This window comes from Lepidochelys kempii, chromosome 2 (genome assembly GCF_965140285.1).
Source record: "Lepidochelys kempii isolate rLepKem1 chromosome 2, rLepKem1.hap1, whole genome shotgun sequence".
NCBI classification, from domain to species: domain Eukaryota; kingdom Metazoa; phylum Chordata; order Testudines; family Cheloniidae; genus Lepidochelys; species Lepidochelys kempii.
In genome coordinates this window covers 266,140,077-266,162,974 of record NC_136381.1, presented here as the reverse complement: position 1 = coordinate 266,162,974, position 22,898 = coordinate 266,140,077, and the positions used below count along the sequence as shown (strand labels likewise).

At 41.3% G+C, this 22,898-nt stretch overlaps 1 protein-coding gene across 5 annotated transcripts in view; it reads left to right on the top strand.

The window, feature by feature from the left end:
* The window catches only part of SETD2 (SET domain containing 2, histone lysine methyltransferase), a 153,657-nt gene that overhangs the window by 83,831 nt on the left and 46,928 nt on the right, over window positions 1-22,898 (top strand). For 4 of the 5 annotated variants that reach the window (XM_073334861.2, XM_078851873.1, XM_078851872.1 and 1 more), the window contains exons 13-16: window positions 5,652-5,700; window positions 8,646-8,826; window positions 16,453-17,128; window positions 22,045-22,179. In XM_073334861.2, coding sequence (XP_073190962.2) covers window positions 5,652-5,700; window positions 8,646-8,826; window positions 16,453-17,128; window positions 22,045-22,179 — 1,041 coding nt within the window. Of the gene's footprint in view, window positions 1-5,651; window positions 5,701-8,645; window positions 8,827-16,452; window positions 17,129-22,044; window positions 22,180-22,898 lie in introns of those variants that run through there. The other variant, XR_013635450.1, reaches the window with a different exon arrangement.

Below are 22,898 nucleotides of genomic sequence, written 5' to 3'. Positions count from 1 at the left end.
GCACAAGTATTGTATTGTATATTTTGACTTTGTTGGTCATATTCAGTTACATCTTGCATATCAGTTTTTTCCTTGTCTTTAGATTACACATGAATCACGATTAGGTGTTTAATTAGCCTACTTGATACTTCAGGTGTTTTCTTACTTTGTGCTTCTTTAAATGTTTTATATATTAATTAATTTCATTCCATAATGTATGTATTTAATTTAAATATATAATTCAAAATAACACATTCTACATCTTATATTTAGTCTCACAATTTGTTTAATACTGGTGCTGTATGTAACTGGGAAAAAAGTTGACTAGATCAAGCAACGGCACAACTTACGTATAGTGAGTTCTAATGTGTTATCAATAGCATAAAAAGTAGTGTCGTAATCCCTTTCTGGGGGGTGGGCCATAGACTTTCTGCCCTGGGGCCCGGAATTGCTGTCAGCAGGTCTGGTGAGTGAAGTAATATCTTTATTTGGACCAATTTCGGTGGGTGAGTGAGACAAGCTTTCGACCTTTTTGCAGAGCTCTTCTTCAGGTCTGGGAAACTTACTCAGAGTGTCACAGCTAAATACAAGATGGAACAGGTTGTTCAGCATAAGCAGTACTTAGCAGTTGTACTAACGCTGAGGAATCTGTTCCACCTTGTATTTAGCTATGACACTGAGTAAGTTTCCCAGACCTGAAGAAGAGCTCTGCAAAAGCTCGTGTCTCTCACCCACCGAAGCTGGTCCAATAAAAGCTATTACTTCACCCACCTTGTCTCTGTGGTAGAAGTGTGAACAGTTAAACAGTGTTGACTGCCGATGAGTTCCCTGCGCTCTACGTGTAGGTCAAGGAACAGTAGTGTGTGTTGGTAGCCAACCTCCACAGTGCAAATCAGTTCTCTTCACCCGGTGCATGGTCTTATTCAAGCATCGGGGCTAGCTCCATGCAAAGAGAATGCTGAGAGTGTGCTTAGTCATCCAATTTCCTCATGAAATTCCTTTCGCAGTAGCTGGTCACGCTATTATTCTGCCATTGGGGTAAAGCCAGGCTTGACCCAGAGCGTCATCGCATAGGTCAGGTCAGCAATACAGAGAGATCACCTTCTACAGGTGGGGTTACATGTTAGCATTTCCACCTTGCTCAATGCTAGGCAATCCAGCTTTGAGACTTTAATGCTTGAAAGCATAGCTGCCTAAATCATGAAGCAGGTTTCTTTTCTTCACTATGTCCAATAAGGCTGTTAGCATCTGGGCACGGCATACGAAATACCAGATTCTAAAATATGTCTTTTGAGAAACACCCACAAGCTTTGTGCCAGCGGCTGAGACCATGTGGGATAGCTGCCTGTATTTTCCTGGAGTAGGCTGATTGAACCACAATTGTGTAACGTGAAAGGTATGGCCATGCACAGGTGATGCACTTTTTCCTGGAAAATCCTACTGTGTGGATATGCTGCAACTGTTTGCTATGAGAGGGTCAGATAAATAAGTTCAGTCCCAGTTTCACAAACATGGTTCTGGGGCCCAGGAAGACACTTAGGCATTTGCTTAAGCACCCTTTCTACATAGGAATGCTTTCCTGATAAGTATTTAGCTGTTAGCCCTCTAGAGCCAATGCACTTACTGAAGAGTGAACTGGAATTTGTACTGGCTTCTGCATAATCCATTGTATTTCACTTCAGTGCCGATTGCAGGGGCGTGATCATTGACAATAAAATAAGAGAGATACAAAGTGGGTGAGGTAATGGGCGTGTCTTCATGTACAGCAGTGCAGCTGCAGCCTGTCAGTTAAGGTGCTACTGTCTTGATGGGAGAGCTTCTCCTGTCAGAGTTGTTAATCCACCTCCACAAGAGACTGTGGCTATGCTGATGGGAGAAGCTCTCCTGTTGACATAGTCCCCCATGTATGCAGCACTATGTTGGTATAACTACATTGCTTAGGGGTGTGGATTTATCACATCCCTGAGCAACAGTTATACCAATATAAGTCTGTAGCGTAGACCTGGCCAATATCTTTTATTGGACCAACTTCTGTTAGTGGAAGAGACAGAGAAAATCTTTCAAGTTACACACAGCTCTTCTTCAAGTCCGGGGGCTTGTCGACACTTAAAATGCTACAGCAGCACAGGTATGCCATTGTAACGCTTCAGTGTAGATGCTACCTGCACTGATGGAAGGGGTTCCTCCATCAGCATAGGTAATCTACTTCCCCAAGAGGCCTAGTGCTAATTACGGGCTTGTCTATGCTTACCGCCCATGCTTACCGGGGGGATTGACGATCGGCAATCAATGCATTGGTTGATTTAACGGGTCTAGTGAAGACCCACTAAATTGACAGCAGATTGCTCTGCCATTGACTCAGAAGTTTCACCGCAAAAAGAAAACCACCTCCACGAGAGGCGTACAACTCTTTACCGGTGATGCTTTTGCGGTGATGTGCAAGTGAAGATGTTTTTCCTGTTTACACAGTTTTTAGCTTCCTGAGGATATCCCATAGTGCCTAGGTGACCACTCTGGCCAGCAGCTCTGATGCCAGGTAAACAGACATCCAGCCCTCCCCCTGTAAAGCTCTGGGAACTTTGAAAATCCCCTTCTTGTTTTCTTGGCAAGTGCTCACCTATCATCTGGCCAGATGACAATGCCTGCTCCACAGAGCAAACGATCCCCTGCTTGGAGCAATGCTGAGCTACTGGAGCTGATCAGTGTTTGGGGAGAGGAGGCTGTGCAGGGACCCAGGATGCCCCGCCATCACCCCCCTGCCCTTCCCATAAGACCCACATCAAAATGGAGAGAGATGCACTGTGGGATAGCTGCCCTAAAGTGCTGCTCTCATCCGGGATGGAAGTGCTGCAAATGTAAACACTCTCTGAGACCTGAGGAATTGAGTACACAAACCTGCGCTTTACTTTGGTTCCCTATCACCAGTGAAATTTACAGTGCAAAAACTCTGCAAGTGTAGCTATACCCTAAGGTTTCTGGTGTAGACATGGCTAACCCTTGTCCTATGACTGCAGAGGTGTTAATGGGCCACTTCATTTTGAATGGTCCTTTGCAACAAGCTAACTCCTATGCTTCCCAATCTGTTCCACATTGTATTTAGCTGACACACTCTGGGTATGTCTACACTACGAAATTAGGTCGAATTTATAGACGTCGGTTTTTTAGAAATCGGTTTTATATATTCGAGTGTGTGTGTCCCCACAGAAAATGCTCTAAGTGCATTAACTTGGCTTCCACAGTACCGAGGCTAGAGTCGACTTCCGGAGTGTTGCACTGTGAGTAGCTATCCCACAGTTCCCGCAGTCTCCGCTGCCCATTGGAATTCTGGGTTGAGATCTCAATGCCTGATGGGGTTAAAACATTGTCGCGGGTGGTTCTGGGTACATATCGTCAGGCCCCCCCGTTCCCTCCCTCCCTCGGTGAAAGCAAGGGCAGACAATCGTTTCGCGCCTTTTTTCCTGAGTTACCTGTGCAGACGCCATACCACAGCAAGCATGGAGCCCGCTCAGCTCACGGTCACCGTATGTCTCCTGGGTGCTGGCAGACATGGTACTGCATTGCTACACAGCAGCAGCAACCCATTGCTTTGTGGCAGCAGACGGTGCAATAGGCCTGATAACCATCATCATCGTGATGTCCGAGGTGCTCCTGGTCGCCTCTGTGCGGTCGATCAGGAGCGCCTGGGCAGAGATGGGAACAGGGACTAAATTTGGAGTGACTTGATCAGGGCATTCTCTTTAGTCCTGCAGTCAGTCCTATTGAACCATCTTATGGTGAGCAGGCAAGAGATGAGGATGGCTAGCAGTCCTATTGTACCATCTTCTGCTGAGCAGCCATGAGATGTGAATGGCTTGCAGTCCTTCTGCACCATCTGGTGCCAGTCAAAGATGTAAAAGATAGATGGAGTGTATCAAAACAAGAAATAGACCAGATTTGTTTTGTACTCATTTGCAAATCCCCCCGCCCCCCGTCTAGGGGACTCATTCCTCTAGGTCACATTGCAGTCACTCACAGAGAAGGTGCAGCTAGGTAAATCTAGCCATGTATCAATCAGAGGCCAGACTAACCTCCTTGTTCCAATAAGAACAATAACTTAGGTGCACCATTTCTTATTGGAACCCTCCATGAAGTCCTGCCTGAAATACTCCTTGATGTAAAGCCACCCCCTTTGTTGATTTTAACTCCCTATAAGCCAACCCTGTAAGCCATGTCGTCAGTCGCCCCTCCCTGCGTCAGAGCAACGGCAAACAATGGTGCATCTGAGTTGAGAGTGCTGTCCAGAGCAGTCACAATGGAGCACTCTGGGATAGCTCCCGGAGGCCAATGCCATCGAATTGTGTCCACAGTACCCCAAATGCGACCCGGCAAGGCCGATTTAAGCGCTAATCCACTTGTCAGGGGTGGAGTAAGGAAATCGATTTTAAGAGCCCTTTAAGTTGAAATAAAGGGCTTCATCGTGTGGATGGGTGCAGGTTTACATCGATTTAACGCTGCTAAATTCGACCTAAAGTCCTAGCGTAGACCAGGGCTCTGTGATTGCCTTTTTCAGGGTATGACTACACTAGAAACTTCAAAGTGCTGCTGCGGGAAAGCAGCTCTTTGAAGTGCGAGTGTGGTCACGCGTGAGTGCTGGGAGAGAGCTCTCCCTGGGCTCCTGGTAATCCACCTCCACGTTCCCAGTGCTAGCAATTTAAAGCGCTGATTTTTCACACCCCTGAGCCAGCATGTTAGGGCGCTATAAAATGTAAGTGTAGACAAGCCCTCAGACTTGAAGAGCTCTGCTTAGCTCAAACGCTTGTCTTGGCCTGATCAGTCACATCATATGTGACCTCTCCTGCCGACATAGGTATCACCCATCGTTGGGAGGGGATTAATTAGGTCGAAAGGAGAGTTCTCTCCTGTCCGCTTAGGGCTAGTCCACACTTAAATGTGGCTTGTGTGTAGTCATGGTAGAGCGCTGGGAGAAAGCTCTCCCGGTGCTCTTAAAAAAACAAACAAGAAAAAAAGCCGCCTCCGCGAGGGGCATAGCTCCCAGCTCTGGGAGTGCAGTTCCCAGCGCTGGTGCACTGTCTACACTGACGCTTTACAGCGCCGAAACTTGCTTCCCTCAGGGGTATTTTTTCACACCCCTGAGTGAGAAAGGTGCAGCTCTGTAAAGTGCCAGTGTAGACAAGCCCTTAGAGTGGCTACATGAGAGCTTACAGCGGAGCAGCTGCATTGATACAACTGCGGCACTGTAAGCTCTCTAGTGTATGAGCTAATTCAGGTCAGAGGTTGGTTTACCCTTAGAAAAGGCAGCCTTTGACTTTTATTTCAGTATATCTCCAACTTCATATATTTTTTAGTAAACAGGAAAGATGGCAACTTTAGATTCTGCTGGCTTGAATCCTCTGCTGACATACTTGGATTGCTGACAGAGAGTGACTGTAGCACTTAGTATGGTTGTGTAAACCAAACAGATTTGTTATACAAGATATTGAGAGAAAATAAAATAGGATCCACCACTATGCCATGTTTTTAGAACTATATCTGCATTTTGAGACCTGGACCTTTTTATTCTATTGTTTACAAAGTTGGGGGACTTACGTGACCTTTCCCACCCCACAGTTATATCAGCAGTAGTCTCAATGTCCACGTGAAAATCTGATTATTTTTTCTGGCTTGCTTTGCAGGAGGTGTATCGAATCCCGAAGAAGAGTCAAGCAGAAAAGGAGAGTAGTGGTAGGTAGTCAAGGATACCTTTCAAGTAGCAGCTGAAAGTGTAATTTCCTCCAGAGAGGATTGATTTTCCTGTGTCTAAAGTTGAATGCTTATCAGAGAGGTTGCGTGCGCGCGCACACACAAAATCACTTTATTATATGTGTTACGGTGGAGCTTAAGGGATCCCTTGGGGTTGGTGCTGTACGTACACATTGTCCAAGACGGTTTCTGCCCTAAACCGTTTAGTCTAGGTGAACGTTGGGAGAAAGGAAGTATTACTATTTTCATTTTACAGATAGAGAACTGCGGCACAGAGAGTAAATGACTTGCTTAAAGTCACACAGTCTATGGTAGAGCTAAGAATTGAACCCAGATCTCTTGAATCCCAGCCCAGTGTCTTAACCAGGAGGCCAGCGTTCCTCTCTACAGCTCATACGTAATCTGATCACAGTAAGGAAATTCAGAGTGGGATGTACAGAGGCTTATCAGTACCTGGACAGAGGGGGCTTTAAACTCGGAGGTTTCTCTTTGTGCCTGTTGGTATTGGACTCCATACAGTGCACCTCCCGTTAACTGAATATCTTCCTCTTGTGGGTCCCCAGCTTCAGGTGTTTTACGCACCAGGTCTCAAGTCTTGTGTGTGAACCAGTTTAAAACCACTTTTCAGCAGACCAATGTGTGTGGGCCCAAAAAGCGTTTAAACCAACTTTAAGAATAATACCATAGCCTGGGTAAAAGGCAAGATTAGAACATTGTTTCCAAGCTCAGTTTACATACTTGGGTCCAAGGATCTCCATGCATACTGGAGTTCGATATAAACAAGAAACAGAAGCCGTTTGTACCCCTGGGTTGCAATTGTGTTCTGTCTCACCAGGTTACTTATTTGTAACTTTAGCTCAGACTGTGTTTGCACCTGTTACTCACTGTTCCACAGGGAGAGGGAGAACTCAAAACTGGTGTATAGTGCTTGTTACTTTTTATTTATGCACAACCCCACAAGAACAAAATCAATTAAAATAAGATGTTAAATTACATCTAGTGCTACATGACATGGGGGCGTTTGTGGAAAGTGACTTATGCTCTGCGCACCTTATGTTTAGTTGAGGATTGGTCCTGCTTTGAGCAGAGGGTTGGACTAGATGACCTCCTGAGGTCCCTTCCAACCCTGATATTCTATGATTCTATGTTGCCCATTTGCAGGGATTAAGAGCCTGGGTTGTTGTTTTTTTCCTGACTTAAAAAAGATGGGAACTAAAGAGGTTATTCTCGAGCACTGCAGAAAGAGCGACTCCACTGCTCTTCACAAACAGCAGTTCATGCTACAATTTACATTGATTGGGTGACCTTTGACAAATTAATTGAATTGTGCTAGCGACATTGCCAAAGTGTAGTTTTTCTGTTAGAAAATACTCCGGTGCACCCTGAAGAATTAATGGAATTTTTGAGATGTGTTGGATGTATTAGACATTTGCACAACCCAAGTCCTTGCAAATTTTCAGCTTTGCAATGACTCAGATATGAGCACTCAAGGAATTAGCTATTAATACAGTACAGCACAGTGATAAGTTATATGTGCACTCATACCGTGATAATACATTCACTTCAGAGTTCTCTTATGGTATAATGCTGTGGCTTTCAAAATGTGGGCCATTTTATAAAATTAAGGTCCTCTCTTAGAGCATCTTCTCCACTTTTCTTTCCTCTTTCTATGCCTTTCCGTCTGGTATCCATATAGGAGACGTTAATATTAAGACACTATTAAAGAGGTAAAATGAAATAGGACACTGTTAAAGAAATTCTCCTAATGTGATAATTATAAAATCTGCACTTTGTAACGTGTAAATCTGTACTAAATCCATGCTGTTCATTAGTAGTTCAGAGAGAAGTTGTGGGCTAGGTGTAGAAATCATCAGATGGGCTTCAGTGGTCTTAAATTCTGATTCTATAAAACAATTTCTCTTCACAGCTTTTAGGAGACTCTTCTTTTATGGGGCCAAATGTCCCTGTTTCCTGCAGTCCTTACTCTCCAGGTCACTTCTGCGTGTTTGGTACCTCTGTAATTTTGATTGTGCTTCATTTCCCTTTCCCCACCCACCCCCAAAAGACCCACCCTTGACTAAGACAGGAATCAGGGTACAGGTAAGTGTTGGGGGTAGTTGGTCTGAAAAACCTCTGGCCATTATGAAAAGCATCCTAGACTGTGCTTACAGTTAGCAGAAGGCATCACTCCTTGCAGACTGACCAATGCTTCATCAGTGTGACACTGTTTTGCAGGCAGCCAGCGTATCCTCTGGAGAGCACTATTGAAGAATCACTGATAACAGTTCAAAAATATCATGAACTATCTCACTGCAAGTGTCTTATCATTAATATGACAGTTCCTTGTTATAGTAACTTGTCAGTGCTGTAAACTCAGGGTGCACAAATTGATTGTGAAAAATGACAGTATTGTAAGAGCTATAGAGTGCCAAAAAGTTGAAGGACTATATTGTGTTGTGTCAACATGTGTAAATACTGATTGGGACCTGTTTCTGTTTAAAAGGGTTTTACGGAAGCAATTATGTTCAAACTGTATATGAAAGAGGCCGTAGTGTCAAAACATGTCCCTAGTGATTAATACAAAGGCACGCTCTGCCAGTGCACTTTGTCTCCTGGGCTCATCTGGAGACAAAATTCAAGTTTTACCCCACACACTGCATGCTTCCCTGCGTTAAAAACTCCTAGAGTTCTTGGCCAGATGCTTTTCAAATCTAATAAAAGACATAAGAGAGAAGTCACTAAAAATAGGGGGTTAAAAAGAAAGTATTGTCTCAGCCATAACTATAGTGTAATGCTAATATAGGGCATCCTGCATTTCATTTGAGTGAATGGACCAAAAAATACACCTACTACAACAGCAGCAAAGGTGAAAGCAGAAACCTTCTGAAATGTAAAGACTACTTCCTTTTGTTCATCTTGCTTAACAGGAGATCGTGGGAGGGATGCAGCTGGTCATAGGGACCAAACTGCTACCCCAAAGAATCCAAACCAGAGCAGAGAGAGAGACCCTGAGAGGCAGAGCCAGAGTAAAGAGAAGAAGAAACGGAGAGAGTCGTTGTCCCCACCATCTTCGGCCTATGAGCGAGGAACCAAGAGGCAGGATGACAGGCAAGTTGTCTTACTGTACCATTTCCATCAGGGATGCTGATGCTGAGGGTTCTGATGATCCTGTGTCAGTCCAGCAGGGGAAAGTTGGTTGTATTTAGCCTTTTCAAAATAAAATTGCCAAAGATGATATTTGTGACCTTCTGAAAATAAATAGGAAAGAGGAAATTTTCTATTAAATGAATATGCTGTGTGGTTATTGGTAATGGACATGGAAGCAAGTCTTTCATCTTAGATGACTGCTTCAAATGTAGTCCACTTCGGCTACTGTTGCTTGGAGTTGTGTGGCTACAACTGAGAAGAGCTGATCAGACCATTGCAAATACCGTTAGCGCCTCCCATCAACTCCTCAGTGCTGCTTGGGAATGAATTATGCTGGTGGTGTTTCGGTGATGGAAGCTGTATCCAGTCCTCGTTCAAAAATTACCGTGAAAGTGGGATGGTTTAAAGGGGAAGTCAGAGCGTCCCAAACTGGACTCTGAAGACTTCCCATTAGCCTACCCAGGAGATACTGTATTTAATTTTAAATTACTTTGCACTAGGGCCCATCTGCACACTGCAGATAATAAAAGTACAAAGCCAAAAATGAAATAACTTCCCTGGATAAATAGAAAATCCTCAAAAGCATCTTTTTATATATAAAAATGGAAATTATCCAGTGGCTATCCAGCAAAAAATCATCCAAGGAAATACTCTCATCACCAGGCAGCTGTGTTTCTCCCATGACCCTTCCTTCCCCTTTCTCCCCAGACAGTTTCATCAGGCTGCGTTTGCTCAGGTAAAGTGACTCTTAGAAACATATAAGCACAATTAAGGCTGCTCCACATGATGGTGGTTCTTCCTGAGCAATCTATTGGCTATCTCCCCTGCACAGCTTCTTCACAGCTTAGCTTTCACAGCTCCTGAGAGGTTAGTGAAGTGCTGCTGTTCCCGTCTTGCATACTACTTGTATCGCACTTCTCATCTTCAAAGTTCTTTTCAGATGATTATCTAAATAGCCCTTCAGAAATATCCTATGAGGTAGGTAAGCAGTATCTGCATATTACATATAGCCAAACTTTAAAAATAAGAGGTCAGAGATGCCCTCACCTTGAAATCTAATTAATTTTTTTAATTAGTTTAAAGTAGCTTCAGTTACTACACCTACCCCTGAGACCCTTTGCAAATTTTTGTGTTTTGTTTAATTAAACTATCTATTTTAAAGATACTTTGTGTGAAACATCTAGACAAAGGGGGGAACTGGCTAGCCTACATATGGGAAACAGTGAAATTGACGATGCATGAAAACAATTCAGAGGTGATTTCATTTGGTTTGTATTACATTGCAGCAAGAGGCCCTAACCAAGATCCTGGGTCCATTGTCTTAGGTGCAGTACATATACAGAGTAAGAGACAGTCCCTGCCCAAAGGAGTTCACAATCTAAATAGACAAGATGGACAAAGGATGGGAGGAAAGAGGTAGTATCCCCATTTTTCAGATTGAAAACTAAGGGAAAGAGAGGTTGTGACTTGGCCAAGATTGCACAGCAAGTCCGATAGAACTAGGTATTGAACTCAGATCTGCTGTATTAGCATCAACCCTCAGTCCAAGAGGGACTTGTCACAGACCATGCAGGAAGTTAGGATTAGAACTTGAGAACCTTCTGGCTCATAGTCCTGTGATCCAACCACTCCTGTCTGCCTGCAAGCCATTAAACTGCTTGCAACTTTAAAGTCAGAATACATGCACACTTTCATTATTCTGATGTCATTAATACAGCTCGATGTCTGCCACTCCATTTACTTCCAATGAGAGGAGAAGTTGGCATACAGAAAGTTGGTTGGGAACAGAGTGGCAATCTACTGAAATTTAATAGTTATGGTCCACATTTAATGTAATGAATTCCTTCTGGAGGATTAGCAAACACCGCCATGTTTGGAGGGAGAAAAGTCCTGTTAAATATAACAAATGGACAAAAGTATATCCCAAGAATTGAGCGTGAGCCATATCTGTACATTAACCGTGTCAAATCACACTACAGAATATCCTTTCGTTTTCATATGGACCCTTAAACTGCCCGGTCTAGCACCTGGTGTCATCTGTATGGTCATTTTTCAAGTGTTGTATGTGAGTGTGGCATTGCGTAGAGAGTCTAAAGGAAATAAAATGGCCCCTGCTCAGAGAGCCAAGATACTGTGTGTTCAGTGTGAGCCAATGTTGACGACTGGAGAGACACGTGACAACTGGTAGAGTGGGTTGGGCAGCTGAAGCAGAGTGGGTTGAGCTGTTCACAGAAAACAAGGAGTCAATAATTATGAATAAGCGATACTTGGAGATGCTGAAAGGCAACAGAGGTCAGTGGAGTTAATAAACGTTACATTTAAGTATGTGGGATTCTTGGGGTCAAGACAGAACTCTTGTTCGTACTAGCTAAAATGCAGCACACATCCTTGTTAAAGCCAGTACCAAGCCAGTCAAGGTCTACTATATGGACTTCAGAAAAGCTGAGGGAGAATAATTGATTACAAAAAAGTCACATTTTTCAAATAAAGCAGCATTCCATTGTCCTCATGTTATTCTCTATTAAGCACGTTTGAAAGGCTAGCATAAAAATAGGAGTATAAATCCACAAAAAACATCCATTTGCAGAACAAAAACCAAACAAATGACTGAAGGCAGAAGTAGAGATGGATGAATTACTAACATATATAAAGAGAGTTAAAAAGGCAAAAAGCACAGGAAACATGAGACAAGGTAAACTTCATGGCAGGAAAGTTCTTGTTACAGCAAGAGAAAGATTAGAAAAACAGAAAATACTGAATAGCAAATGATTGAGCATGAGTGGTCTCTGGTGCTAGAGGTCAGGAAGCCCTTTCTTTGCATGTTCTTCCCAGCTGCACCCTCTCTGTGTAAACAGTGACTTTATATAAGAGGAAAATCTGCAAAATGTAGCATGGCAAAAATGAAGCTTAGAGAATGAGGGGATCGCTGCCCATAGAGGCATCCTAATAGTCATTAATCTGACTCTCTTTCGTAATATGGACCAATCAGTCTTTAACTACGGCACTTTGGATAGTACTTTGTTCCAAAAAACTGTATGAAATCCGTATAGTGGTGGCAGGGTGGATTTGATTTAAATCACTAGTCAGGAAAACTTGATTTAATCATGGATTTCTACATAAAAGAGCATTCTTGTTGATTGTTATAACCTTAATACATATTCTTCACAACTCAAAGATGTAGGTTTCATTTTTAGAAGGTACACACTAGGCATTTTTGAAGTGATTTATTTTGAAAACTTCTCAGATTAGTTTTACAGCTATATCAAAAAATGAATGATTGTTTGGTTTTTCATTTACCAAAGGTAATTGAAGCAGATAGTTCACCTCCCAATGACTTCATAAATATCTCCAGTTCAACAGGTTAATCATTAATATTTTGAGGATTTTCTTGCCATGCTGTATTAGGAGGAGAATATCACCAGACAGACATTTAAATTGTTTTATTTAACTAAAACAACAACATTAAGTATTCTGGATTTTTTTCTTCAACAGCAAACCTATAATATTTTAACAAAACAAGCATATGAATTTTTTAATTTAGTTAAACATTCAAGTTTTTTAAAATCAGGTTTGTTTTTGTTAAAATTGTTTAACTAAAATAGTTAATTTTTTTAAAAAAAAAAATGAAAAATTAAATCGACTGTCAGCCAGGTCAACATAAGAAACTTAAAAAACTGGCTTCTGCAGCTAACTCAGTCGTCTTAACCTTCATTTTCCTGTTTGTTCATAATCTGGAACAGAAAAACAAGTTTTCCTGCTTTTTTAGGTCCCAAACGATTTCTCAGTTTGGAATGAATTAGTCCAAAGGAAGAAAATATTCTTTCTACACCGGCAGAAGAAGCTAATGCTGTTAAAAGTGAGATTATCACTTCAACAGTCTTCAGAATCTTGTATGTCGAGGATGTATTCTCCTAAGCAAAATAAGTCAAAGTAGTTATTTAATTATTACCATACTGCTCATTTAGTATTACTCATTGCATTCACTGACACTCAGTACCACTTTAAAGGTGAAACTGTAAAAGGAAGATCCGCCTATTTCAGCTATTTATTTTTTATCACAACTGCATCTAAAATGATAGTACCATAGAGTAACAACTATATTTTTTGTGCTCAAACATGAGAATTCAAGAGTAGTCCAGAAGGAAGACAGGCAGTCCTTAAGAAAGAAGTATGAAATAAAAAAGTTTATCAACCTGAAGATCCTGGATGTTCAGACATGTTCCTTTCATCATCTTCAACGCAGCTTCCTCCTGAGAAAAAACACTTCCCATGATGTTGTTTCATTTGGGCAACCAGGCTTTGCATTTCTTTTTTGCACTGTTTGCATTTTGCATGCATGCCTGACTTAACCACAGGTAGAGGAACTTCATTAAAATATTTCCAAACTGGGTCTCTCTTATGGCCTGCTGCCATTATAGGTTTTCCCTTCTAGTGAGAGAATGGTATGGTAGATCTCAAATCAGTGATGGCTACACTCAGAAAGACCTCAAGACTTCTAGAATATGCTGCTCAAACAGTTTCACTTTTGTTTCTACTGCCTGTCCCTCCCTTCTCACATTTATCTCCAGACTTCTTCTCCTTGTCCAGATCTATTCCGCCCCCAACAATCTTCTATTCACTGAACTTCTTGAAACTTTGCACTTTGAGAGAGGAAGAGATTGACTCTATATACACAAATTTGCAGAGGGACAATAGGTTTGAGGTCTGTTATTTCTCACTTCTATATATTATTTATTAAAAACATTTTTTTTTTCTGTTAACAAGCATGTTATCTCTGGAGACAAATCCACAGTTTGAGAACTGCAAAACTAAGCATCTCTGATGGTATCTTCTAGACTGAGCATTGAGTCACATTGGGTAGATAGAAAGATTAACCTAAATAATCTATACAGAAGCCCCTGGATCCGCATAAAATTGGGTCCCTAATCCATGAACTATTGGAACTCATTTACAAAACTTTTCTTAAACGTTGCATGAATATATTGTCTCATACTATAGAATTAGAATTTATAATCCCTATTCCATGATGAGAGATCTTTGAGCTATAATGTTTCTTAATTAAAACTCTCTTTAGATAGGTTTTTTCCTCAAAAAGCATTTTATCAAAAAAATCTGATTTAAATAAAAAAAATCATTGATTTTTATATATCCTGAATGAAGGTGAGCAGAACAGATGACATCAGAGGGGTAAAGAACTCCAGAGTTGGTCTCAGATCACTGAAAGATTTGGGGGTATGCTGGCATGCCCTTGGCACACTTCCTTGCCCTTGCTGCTGCTCTGGAGTGGAGATTCTCTTAGAGGAGATGGGCCTTTGGGAGAATGGAGAAACTATTATGACACCTGCTTAACTTCACTACTGCATCACATGGGGGTTTTTTTGTATTTATTCTTTTGTGTGAGTTGGCTCTTAATGTAAGTTCTTCGGACGAGTGCAGAAAAATATTGACATTTTTGTTAAATTATTTAAATTGGGTTCTCACTGCCAACAAGATTCATATAAACATAAATACTCACGGGTATTATTTGAATTGGACTGAAGAAACAAAAGGGCATCTTAACTGAAGTATTTCTAGCAATGTGTCCTTGTTATGCAAACTGGATGCATGAATAAAAAGTTGATGTATGTATGAGTATATTGGATGCTTTGTAGAACCCACGATAGTTAAGACTGCAAAGCATTTTCACTTGTAACCCCCTGTTTTCATACACTCATAACTTTAAAAAAATCCACCTTTTGATCTTTAATCTTACTTGCTTTGTGTCTGACCTAAGCTATCTTTTTTACCCCTGGAAAATCTCTTCAGCTGTTTTGTGTTTCAGGAAGAAAAATATGACTCCTATTTAAATAAATAAATAGAAAAAAAATCTAACCACTTTTTTTAGGCAGATCTGTGGTTCAGTAAATAGCACAACTCTAAGTGGAAGTCAGTTGTTTATAATTCCATTGTTCTTAAATAACATCTGCAAATTAAGGTGGAGACTAGTATTCAGAAATAATTAACGTTCCAAAAGGTCTCAGTGGTTGAATGTCAGTATTGAGTTATGCATGCAAAGAAGTCTTAATCTTCTTGTGGCAGAAAAGTTTGAATGTTTTTCACCCTTGCTCCAGATCAGTGAATACATTTCATTCCCTTTATCAAAAAAATTGAGAGTCACGAAGCATGGAAAATATCAGCCAAAACAGGTACCTTTTGAGAAATTTATGAGCCTATGAAAAGGGAGCTATAATGGAAATATCAGTGTAATATTATCTGCTGTCTTGTTGACCACTAGGAAAAGTTATAATGCAATAGATATTGTTTAGATTATCCAGCACAATTTCTCTTGGGTTGCATTGCCTGAACTTGAGGGCATAAAAACACATAAAATGTATGTTACACAGAGACAGCATAATTACCTGTGTTGCTCTGCTAAAATCCTTAAATGCTCTGACAGACCCAGAGCCATGATGCAGCTGTGAAGGGGGAAATCTCCAGGGGAATGAACATTACAAGAGTGGGAAAACAGTGACATGAGGTTCCTCAATATTTTTGGATGCTACTCAATGTCAGCCTCTTAATTCACAATTAAGACTTGCCAGTGTAAACATACAATAGTTCGGGAATTCTAAGGTTTAGGTTCCCACTGGAAGTATTATTTGCCCAAACTCCTTTTGCTTATGCATTATATTGCAACATGGCAGAGGCTACCCAGCTGTGGTCTGAACCACAGTTGGCTCACAAAAAGCTGGCTAATCACACAGTTCTGGCTTCTTCATATTCCAGTTGCTAAAAGCGCATTTAAAAACTCTAAAAATATTCTTTTCTTAATATTACTTTTCCAAAAGGCCATTACTGTAGTGACCACAGAGATGTTATGTTAATGGGAAGAGAGGGGACCAAGTAACTTAAGACATGGACCACGCTATGAAAAAGATTGGGAATGCCTCTATTACTGGATAGCATGTTACATTTACCCCATGAATAACAAGTTACATTAACTTTTACTTATGCAAATGCAGCTTGAGGGAGCCCAGAAATGGAACGTGTAAGCTATAGCTGTCTGCTGGTCTGAATAAACTTGCACGGGTTTTTGTTTTTTTTTTTAATCTGGTGTGGTACTGGATGCTTCGTTTGGCATTCTTTCAGTAGTGTGGTTTTCTTTCCTCCACCAAAAGGTTAAGTTTCAGGATTAGCTCTGCCTGTGATAAGAACAAGATCTTTTGCATTATTTTGAATGGGCTTTTTAGAAAAGTAATGCTATACATGTGTGTGTATATAAGTGAATGTCTTTCACACACATGCAGAGCATATGAGTCTGTGTATGAAGTAGAGAAAATGTCCAAACCTAGTGAGGTTTTTTTCTTTTGCACTCTATTTCAGGCTATCTTTTCTTTAGAGTGAATTTTAAAATTCTTTTAAAGTTAAGAAATGTGTTCCAAGGTTCGATTTGGAGCAATAAATATTCTGTTATGACTCCTACCTTCTCTCTCCTTTTAGTTTTTAATGCATTTATTGACGGGCCTTTGTCTATAAATAGCATCCGAGGGTACCCATATAATCTGTTTAACTCTGGGGCAGGAGTTATGAAGTGGTTCTCTTTTTCAGGTATGACACACCCGCTTCTTCTAAGAAGAAAGTGCGGCTCAAGGATCGCAACAAGCTGTCCACGGAAGAACGCAGGAAGCTGTTCGAACAGGAAGTAGCTCAGCGGGAGGCTCAGAAACAACAGCAGCAACTACAGAACCTAGGGATGACTTCCCCACTTCCGTATGATTCCATGGGCTACAGCGCTCCCCACCACAGCTTCATTGGCTATCCCCCTGGCTATCCCATGCAGGCTTATGTGGATCCCAGCAATCCCAATGCTGGGAAGGTGCTACTGCCCACGCCAAGCCTGGATCCCATGTGCTCTCCTGCAGCCTATGAGCATCCCCAGACTTTGGTTGGGCACACAGTCGAACCACCCCTGACTGCTCCTCAGCCAGTACCAGTAGTACAACATGTAGCAACAACGATGGAGGTTTCTGCTCCTCAGTATGTAGCACAAAGTGACGCCGTGGTCCATCAGGAACCTAATGTAGCTGTCTTGCCAGTGCCTGCCCCGGGTCCAGTGCAGGGGCAGAGTTATGGAGTATGGGATTCCAGTCAGCAGACTGTAGCTGTGCAACAGCAGTACTCTCCGGCCCAGTCTCAGCCAGCCCTATATTACCCAGGGCAGACGTGTCAGACTGTTTATGGTGTGACATCACCTTATGCTCAGACTACTCCGCCAATTGTACAGGTAACTCTCTATGAGAAAATGCATAATGAACCCTTCGAACACAGCTTGTCAATAAGCACCAGACAATGAAAGGAGTTAGACTGCTAGCTGGAAGACAAATTTTTCTATAGTTAACACTTCTAACTCTAGTATCTGGTGAGTCTGGCGCACTGGTGCAGTTTGATCATGTGGGCCTGCTTTGTGGGGTCTAGGTAAATCAGACTCTTCCAATTTATTAAGATTTTTTTCTTTAATGTGCACAGTGAAGCATCTCTCAGTCACTGGGACTGAGTGCTTAGCAGTTGGAGAGAGATTTTTCCTGCTCTATATGTGTTTTATCCATTACTTTTTCTGTTGTTAATGTTGTCTGTTTTTGTGAACAGATACTTCTGGGCAAGGGATTATACTCTTACGTAGTATGTTATGGAGGCAGTAAAACATGCAGGTGTGCAGTCACTTAACATTCCTAGCCCTTGGGTGGATCTTTAGAAACGTGGCCAAGGGCTCTAAGGGTCTCTGTAAAGTATATGGAATGCAGTACCTGTGCACCCTAGGGTGTTACTGCAATTCTGAAATGGAAGACTGTGTTGGAATACAGTACAATGAAATCTACCCCTTCAGGGATTCTGCTGCCCTGAATAGAGGGTTAAGAGGTAGTTTATGATAATGCTAGAACTCCATGATACTGATTCCATGCAATTTTCTGCAATCCATCAGTGGTGTGAGGGGTTTCGTTTGAAACCAGATCTTGAAATGACGACAAAAAATGTAGTGTTCCATACTCATTCTCTTTCGATTCCCTAACCAGTTTGGTTAAACTCAGTCTGGCCCTCTGAAAAATCAAGCTTGGACTCCTTCTGCCTATTAATAAAGATTCTGCTATTTGATCTTAAGTAACAGCTGTGTTGCTGATTCAGAGTTCCATCAAATGCAGCACATGGGTAACTGCATGGCTCAGAGGGTTGCTAATAGGACAAATGTTCTTTCATTTGTAGGTCACTGGTTTGAATTCAGCACAGATCAATAATTATCACCATCTGATCTTGGTACTTACCACCTGTCTGGTGGGCTGTATGAAATGAGTTGACTAGTCAGTTCAATTCCTCGTGGACAGGTGTCCATCACAAGAAACATGCGCACCACTAATTTGCTCCATATTGGCATTCTCAGCAGATCAACCAAGTCTGATTGGGCCATGGAGACTGAAGCCTTCCCCTGTGACACTCACACATCACTAGAGATAGTCCCATTAGGTCAGGATCGAGCATTGTGAGATGGCTTTCCCTGCTGTAGACTTTCTGCAGACAATTTTGCTAGTATCAGTCTGGCTCCTTCTAGAAGCACTAAATCCACACTCGGGTCTATTTTTTGCATTTTCCAAATACAATAAAGAGATTAAGTTGGATCTGTTATGATGGAAGGGAGACCTCACGAAGAGCATAAAAATGCATCCCTCTCCTATATGTATCAGCAAATATGCTTCTTAATATTCAAATAGGAGCATGCACAGTAAGGGAAGAACAAAACACTCTCACTTCCTTGATTGTCAATTCAAGGGAGAAAGCGTAAACAAACAGGAGTTCAGTTATCAGCTTTATGTTGTTGCTTGCTGAGTTCCACATAATCTTCCATTTCCACAGGTAATTGTCAGGGTTACTCCATGGGCTGATAGTAGCATAATTTTTATTGTGCCTGTCACAGTCATAACTAGGCTGTGGTACAGACTTGAAATACACAGATGTGTAGTACCATTACTAGAGGGATTGTGATTAGATATAGGGGATTGGGAGCCAGGCGTCCTAAATTCTCCACTCCACTCCATTGCTTTATAACTGGCCTTGAACAGGTCACGTCACATTTCTGTGCTTCAGTTTACCAAGCTGTAAAATACATGCAATATTTCAAATCAGTGATGAGAATTCATTAGTTTTTAGCTACTTTATCCTCCTCAGACATAAATGGAAAGTAGTCTTAATTGCTATTAATATTGAAAAATATGATGATAATGAAGGCACATAAGTACATCTAAGGGTGACAAGTGTATTCATTCACTCTTCATGAATCATTTTTGTGTAACGCCAACTTAAAAAAATAGCCAGTTCACATCCCATGTTTAAAGACTATTTGCTGCTGATGTGCAACCAAAACTGAAAGTTTAATACAGGAATTTCAGTGACGGAGAGGACAGTCAGTCACTAGTCGAAGTGGGAGGTGGGAAAGATAATCATATATATGCATAGATTATGGAGATAGAAAGGACCATTGTGAACATTTGGTCAGACCACCTGCATAACACATGCCATAGGACTCCCCTGAATTAATTCGTATTTGAACTAGAGCATAACTTTTAGAAAAACATCCAATCTTGATTTAAAAACTCCCAGTGATGGAGAATGCACCTTGGCATATTGCTCTGTTGGTTAATTACGCTCACTGTTAACAATGTACATCTTTTTTTGAGTCTAAATTTGTCTAGCTTCAACTCCCAGCTATTGGGTCTTGTTATAGCTTTGTCTGCTAGACAGAAGAGTCCTCTTACCTATTTTTTATTTCTTGCGTGTACGTACATACACTGTGATCAGTCACCCCTGTACCTTCTCTTTGATAAACTAAATAGACTGAGCTTCTTGAATCTATTATTATGGGTGGAGCTTCCAATCTTAGGTTTTAACTAATAAACACCCCCAACTCTCGCTCTCAAAAATGAAATCGGTGTTTACTGGATAAACATAAGAAAGATGGGAAATGGTTACCTGTATCTATGGGTTTGTCTATACAGTGCAGTAATGCAGACTATATGGATGTGATTTTTAAAGTGCACAGATTTGTTGAGCATTAATTGGTCCATTTAGACCTTGCTGGTTCTTTCTTTGAACATTGTGTGCTTTAACATTGTGCATTTTGAAACAGTACTTCGTTAAAGCCCACTAAGGAATGTTACAAAGAGATTACTAATTACAGTATATGCTACTGTAATTATATATATTACGCATTAAAGTACATATAAAGAGAGAGCCCTGAAAAAATCTGATTTTTGGACATCTGCATAAAACTCAGAAATTGCTTTAAAAAATACCCAAAAGTGAAATCAATAAACCCCAAAACCCAGAAGCCATTACTGTAAGGTATGTTTTCCAATCCTTTAATCATTCGCATTGCTCTTCTCTGAATCCTCTCTAATTTATCAGCATCCTTCCTGAATTCTAAATACTAGGCCTGGATACAGTATTCCAGTAGTGGTTGCACTAGTGCCAAATACAGAGGCAATATAGCACCTCTGTTCCAACGCGTAGGAGTAGAGATGTCATACTGAGCGCAGGGGACTGGACTAGAAGACCTTTGTGGTCCCTTCTGTGATTCTCCAGTTTATATATCTGTGGGTCAGTTACATATAGTACAGTACTCAAGTCTAGGGAAGCTTTGTTTTATTCAAAACTGGTCCACTATTTCTTTTCAAAACAATTGTTCATCTGCTTAGTTGACAAGTGCAGATTTCACCCAGAGCAGTAATGGACAATATTTACCTAAAAGTGATTATTGCAGGAGAATGAAGGATTTCAGAATATTTGATGATGATTTCAGGGTTTTGGTTTTTTTAATATTGTGTCCCAGGACATTTTGATCACACTTCGCTTGGTACCAGTATGTCTGAGTCTTTTTACTGAGGGACTCTTGCTCTGTTGCATAGGGCCTTCTCAGTCTACAGGTGCAGATTATACCTAGACCCTTTTCAATGATGGAGCTTTATAAAATCATGAATGGTGAGGAGGAAGTGAATAAGGAAGTGCTATTTACCCCTTCATATAACACAAGAACCTAGATCACCCAATGAAAATAATAGGCAGCAGGTTTAAAGAAACATAAGTTTTACTGCACACAACACACAGTCAACCTGTGGAACTCATTGCCAGGGGATGTTGTGAAGGCCAAAACTGTAACTGGATTCAAAAAAGAATGAGAGAACTTCATAGAGGATATGTCCATCAATGGCTATTAGCCAAGATGCTCGGGGATGCACCCCAGTGTTCTCGGTGTCCCTGCACCTCTGACTGCCAGAAGCTGGGACTGGATAATTAGAGAAGAATCACTTGATAATTGCCTTGTTCTGTTCATTGCCTCTGAAGCATCTGGCACTGGCCACTGTTAAAAGACAGGATGCTCAGCTAGATAGACCATGGTTCTAACGCAATATGGTCATTCTTATGTTCAGTTGTCCTGCTGAAAAGGTTCAATGACTGAAAGCTTCTGTCCAGTGGAAGAACAAGGTCATTCCTTTTAAGTATCAGTATTCTGCTGGAAAGCTGGTATTTCATAGGTTGTACATGTGGTATCTGAAGTAGTACTGGCAGTGAGTTTTGCTCAACATAACAGGTATTTTATACGGGAGAGATCCAAGACATCCCTTCTTTGGATAATACTTAATCTGCAGGGACATGATGCATGCAGCATGCCCTTCATGGCAGACATTGATGTTTGTTTTCAACAAGATGGCTGTCACCAGTCAGAGGCTCAGAAATGCCATTGTAATTTAAAATGCATTGCAGGTTTTATTCATGGTGAACCTGTTTCTTGACTTAAGCATGTTCATAATTGCATCCATTTTGCTCAGCTTTGCAGTTTTCTTCTAGTACTGAGGGAATACCAGTTTTGAATTCCAAGAAATAGAATATTTTACATATTTTTTTTTAAACTTAAATTTCCTGTGAAGAACAAAGATCTATCAAATTTATGTAAAACATTTTATGAAGTTAAAAATGCATTGATACATATCCTGTTCCAGAACAGTTGTACAACAGAAACAGTATATTCCACTTTCCACTGCATCTTGAAATAAAACCAGTTTTACCCTGTTTCTTTGTTCCATCATTGATCACAGAAGTAACAAAAGATTTTTCAATAAGGAAACTGATTTCCCAGTTTCTCTTGCTTTGTTTCAGAGTTATGCACAGCCAGGTCTTCAGTATATCCAAGGGCAGCAGATTTACACAGCTCATCCACAGGGCGTGGTGGTGCAGCCGACAACAGCAGTAACAACGATCGTAGCAGCCGGGCAGCCTCAGCCTATACAGCAGGTGAGGCCTGGAGCATTACAGTCCAGCCTTGTAACATGCCAGCAACTTACGGAAGGCAATTTTTTCATGACCCATGAGAGACAACGGTGTGATGCCTATCCCATTTGGTGTACCCTTTCCCCTGTTTCCCATTTATGTTGGGGAGGACAATATCCTATCCATTTCCCTTAAATTGTAACTAGAAAGCCAATGGATTTACTGTCAAAAGGGTAGTTAAAACTTAGAGTTGATTCCTTTGCAAACAGCATCCCTTCCCTTGCTCTACTGCCTGGCATTGTGAGAAGGGCTGGTCGATTTCATATCCACTGTTCTTGTCTCCCACTCTAGCATTTGTAAACGCAGTACTCTCATAAGCTATCTATCTTAACATGGCAAGTCCTTTTCTCCTCCCTCTCTCTGTGTGGACTTTGCTGTGAATGATTCCTAAGCTTGGTTCTCTGTCCTGAGAAAAGAGAATCACTTGTGCTGTGTGTAGTGATCTGGTCTCAACGCTGCTCTGTGTAAGGGGAATATCTCTGCCTCCCTACCAGCCTCCTGTCTCCTCACTGTATAGGAAAGGTGATTAGGTTCTGTAGTGGCCTTGGTTTCAGACTGGATTCAGTATACTAAGCCTTTATCGTGTGAAAAGGGCTGTTGGTGCTGTTCTTGTCAGCCACCTCACAGAATAATGTAGATTCCTCTGAGGCTATTGATTGCCTAAAGTTATGTCTACGCTACAA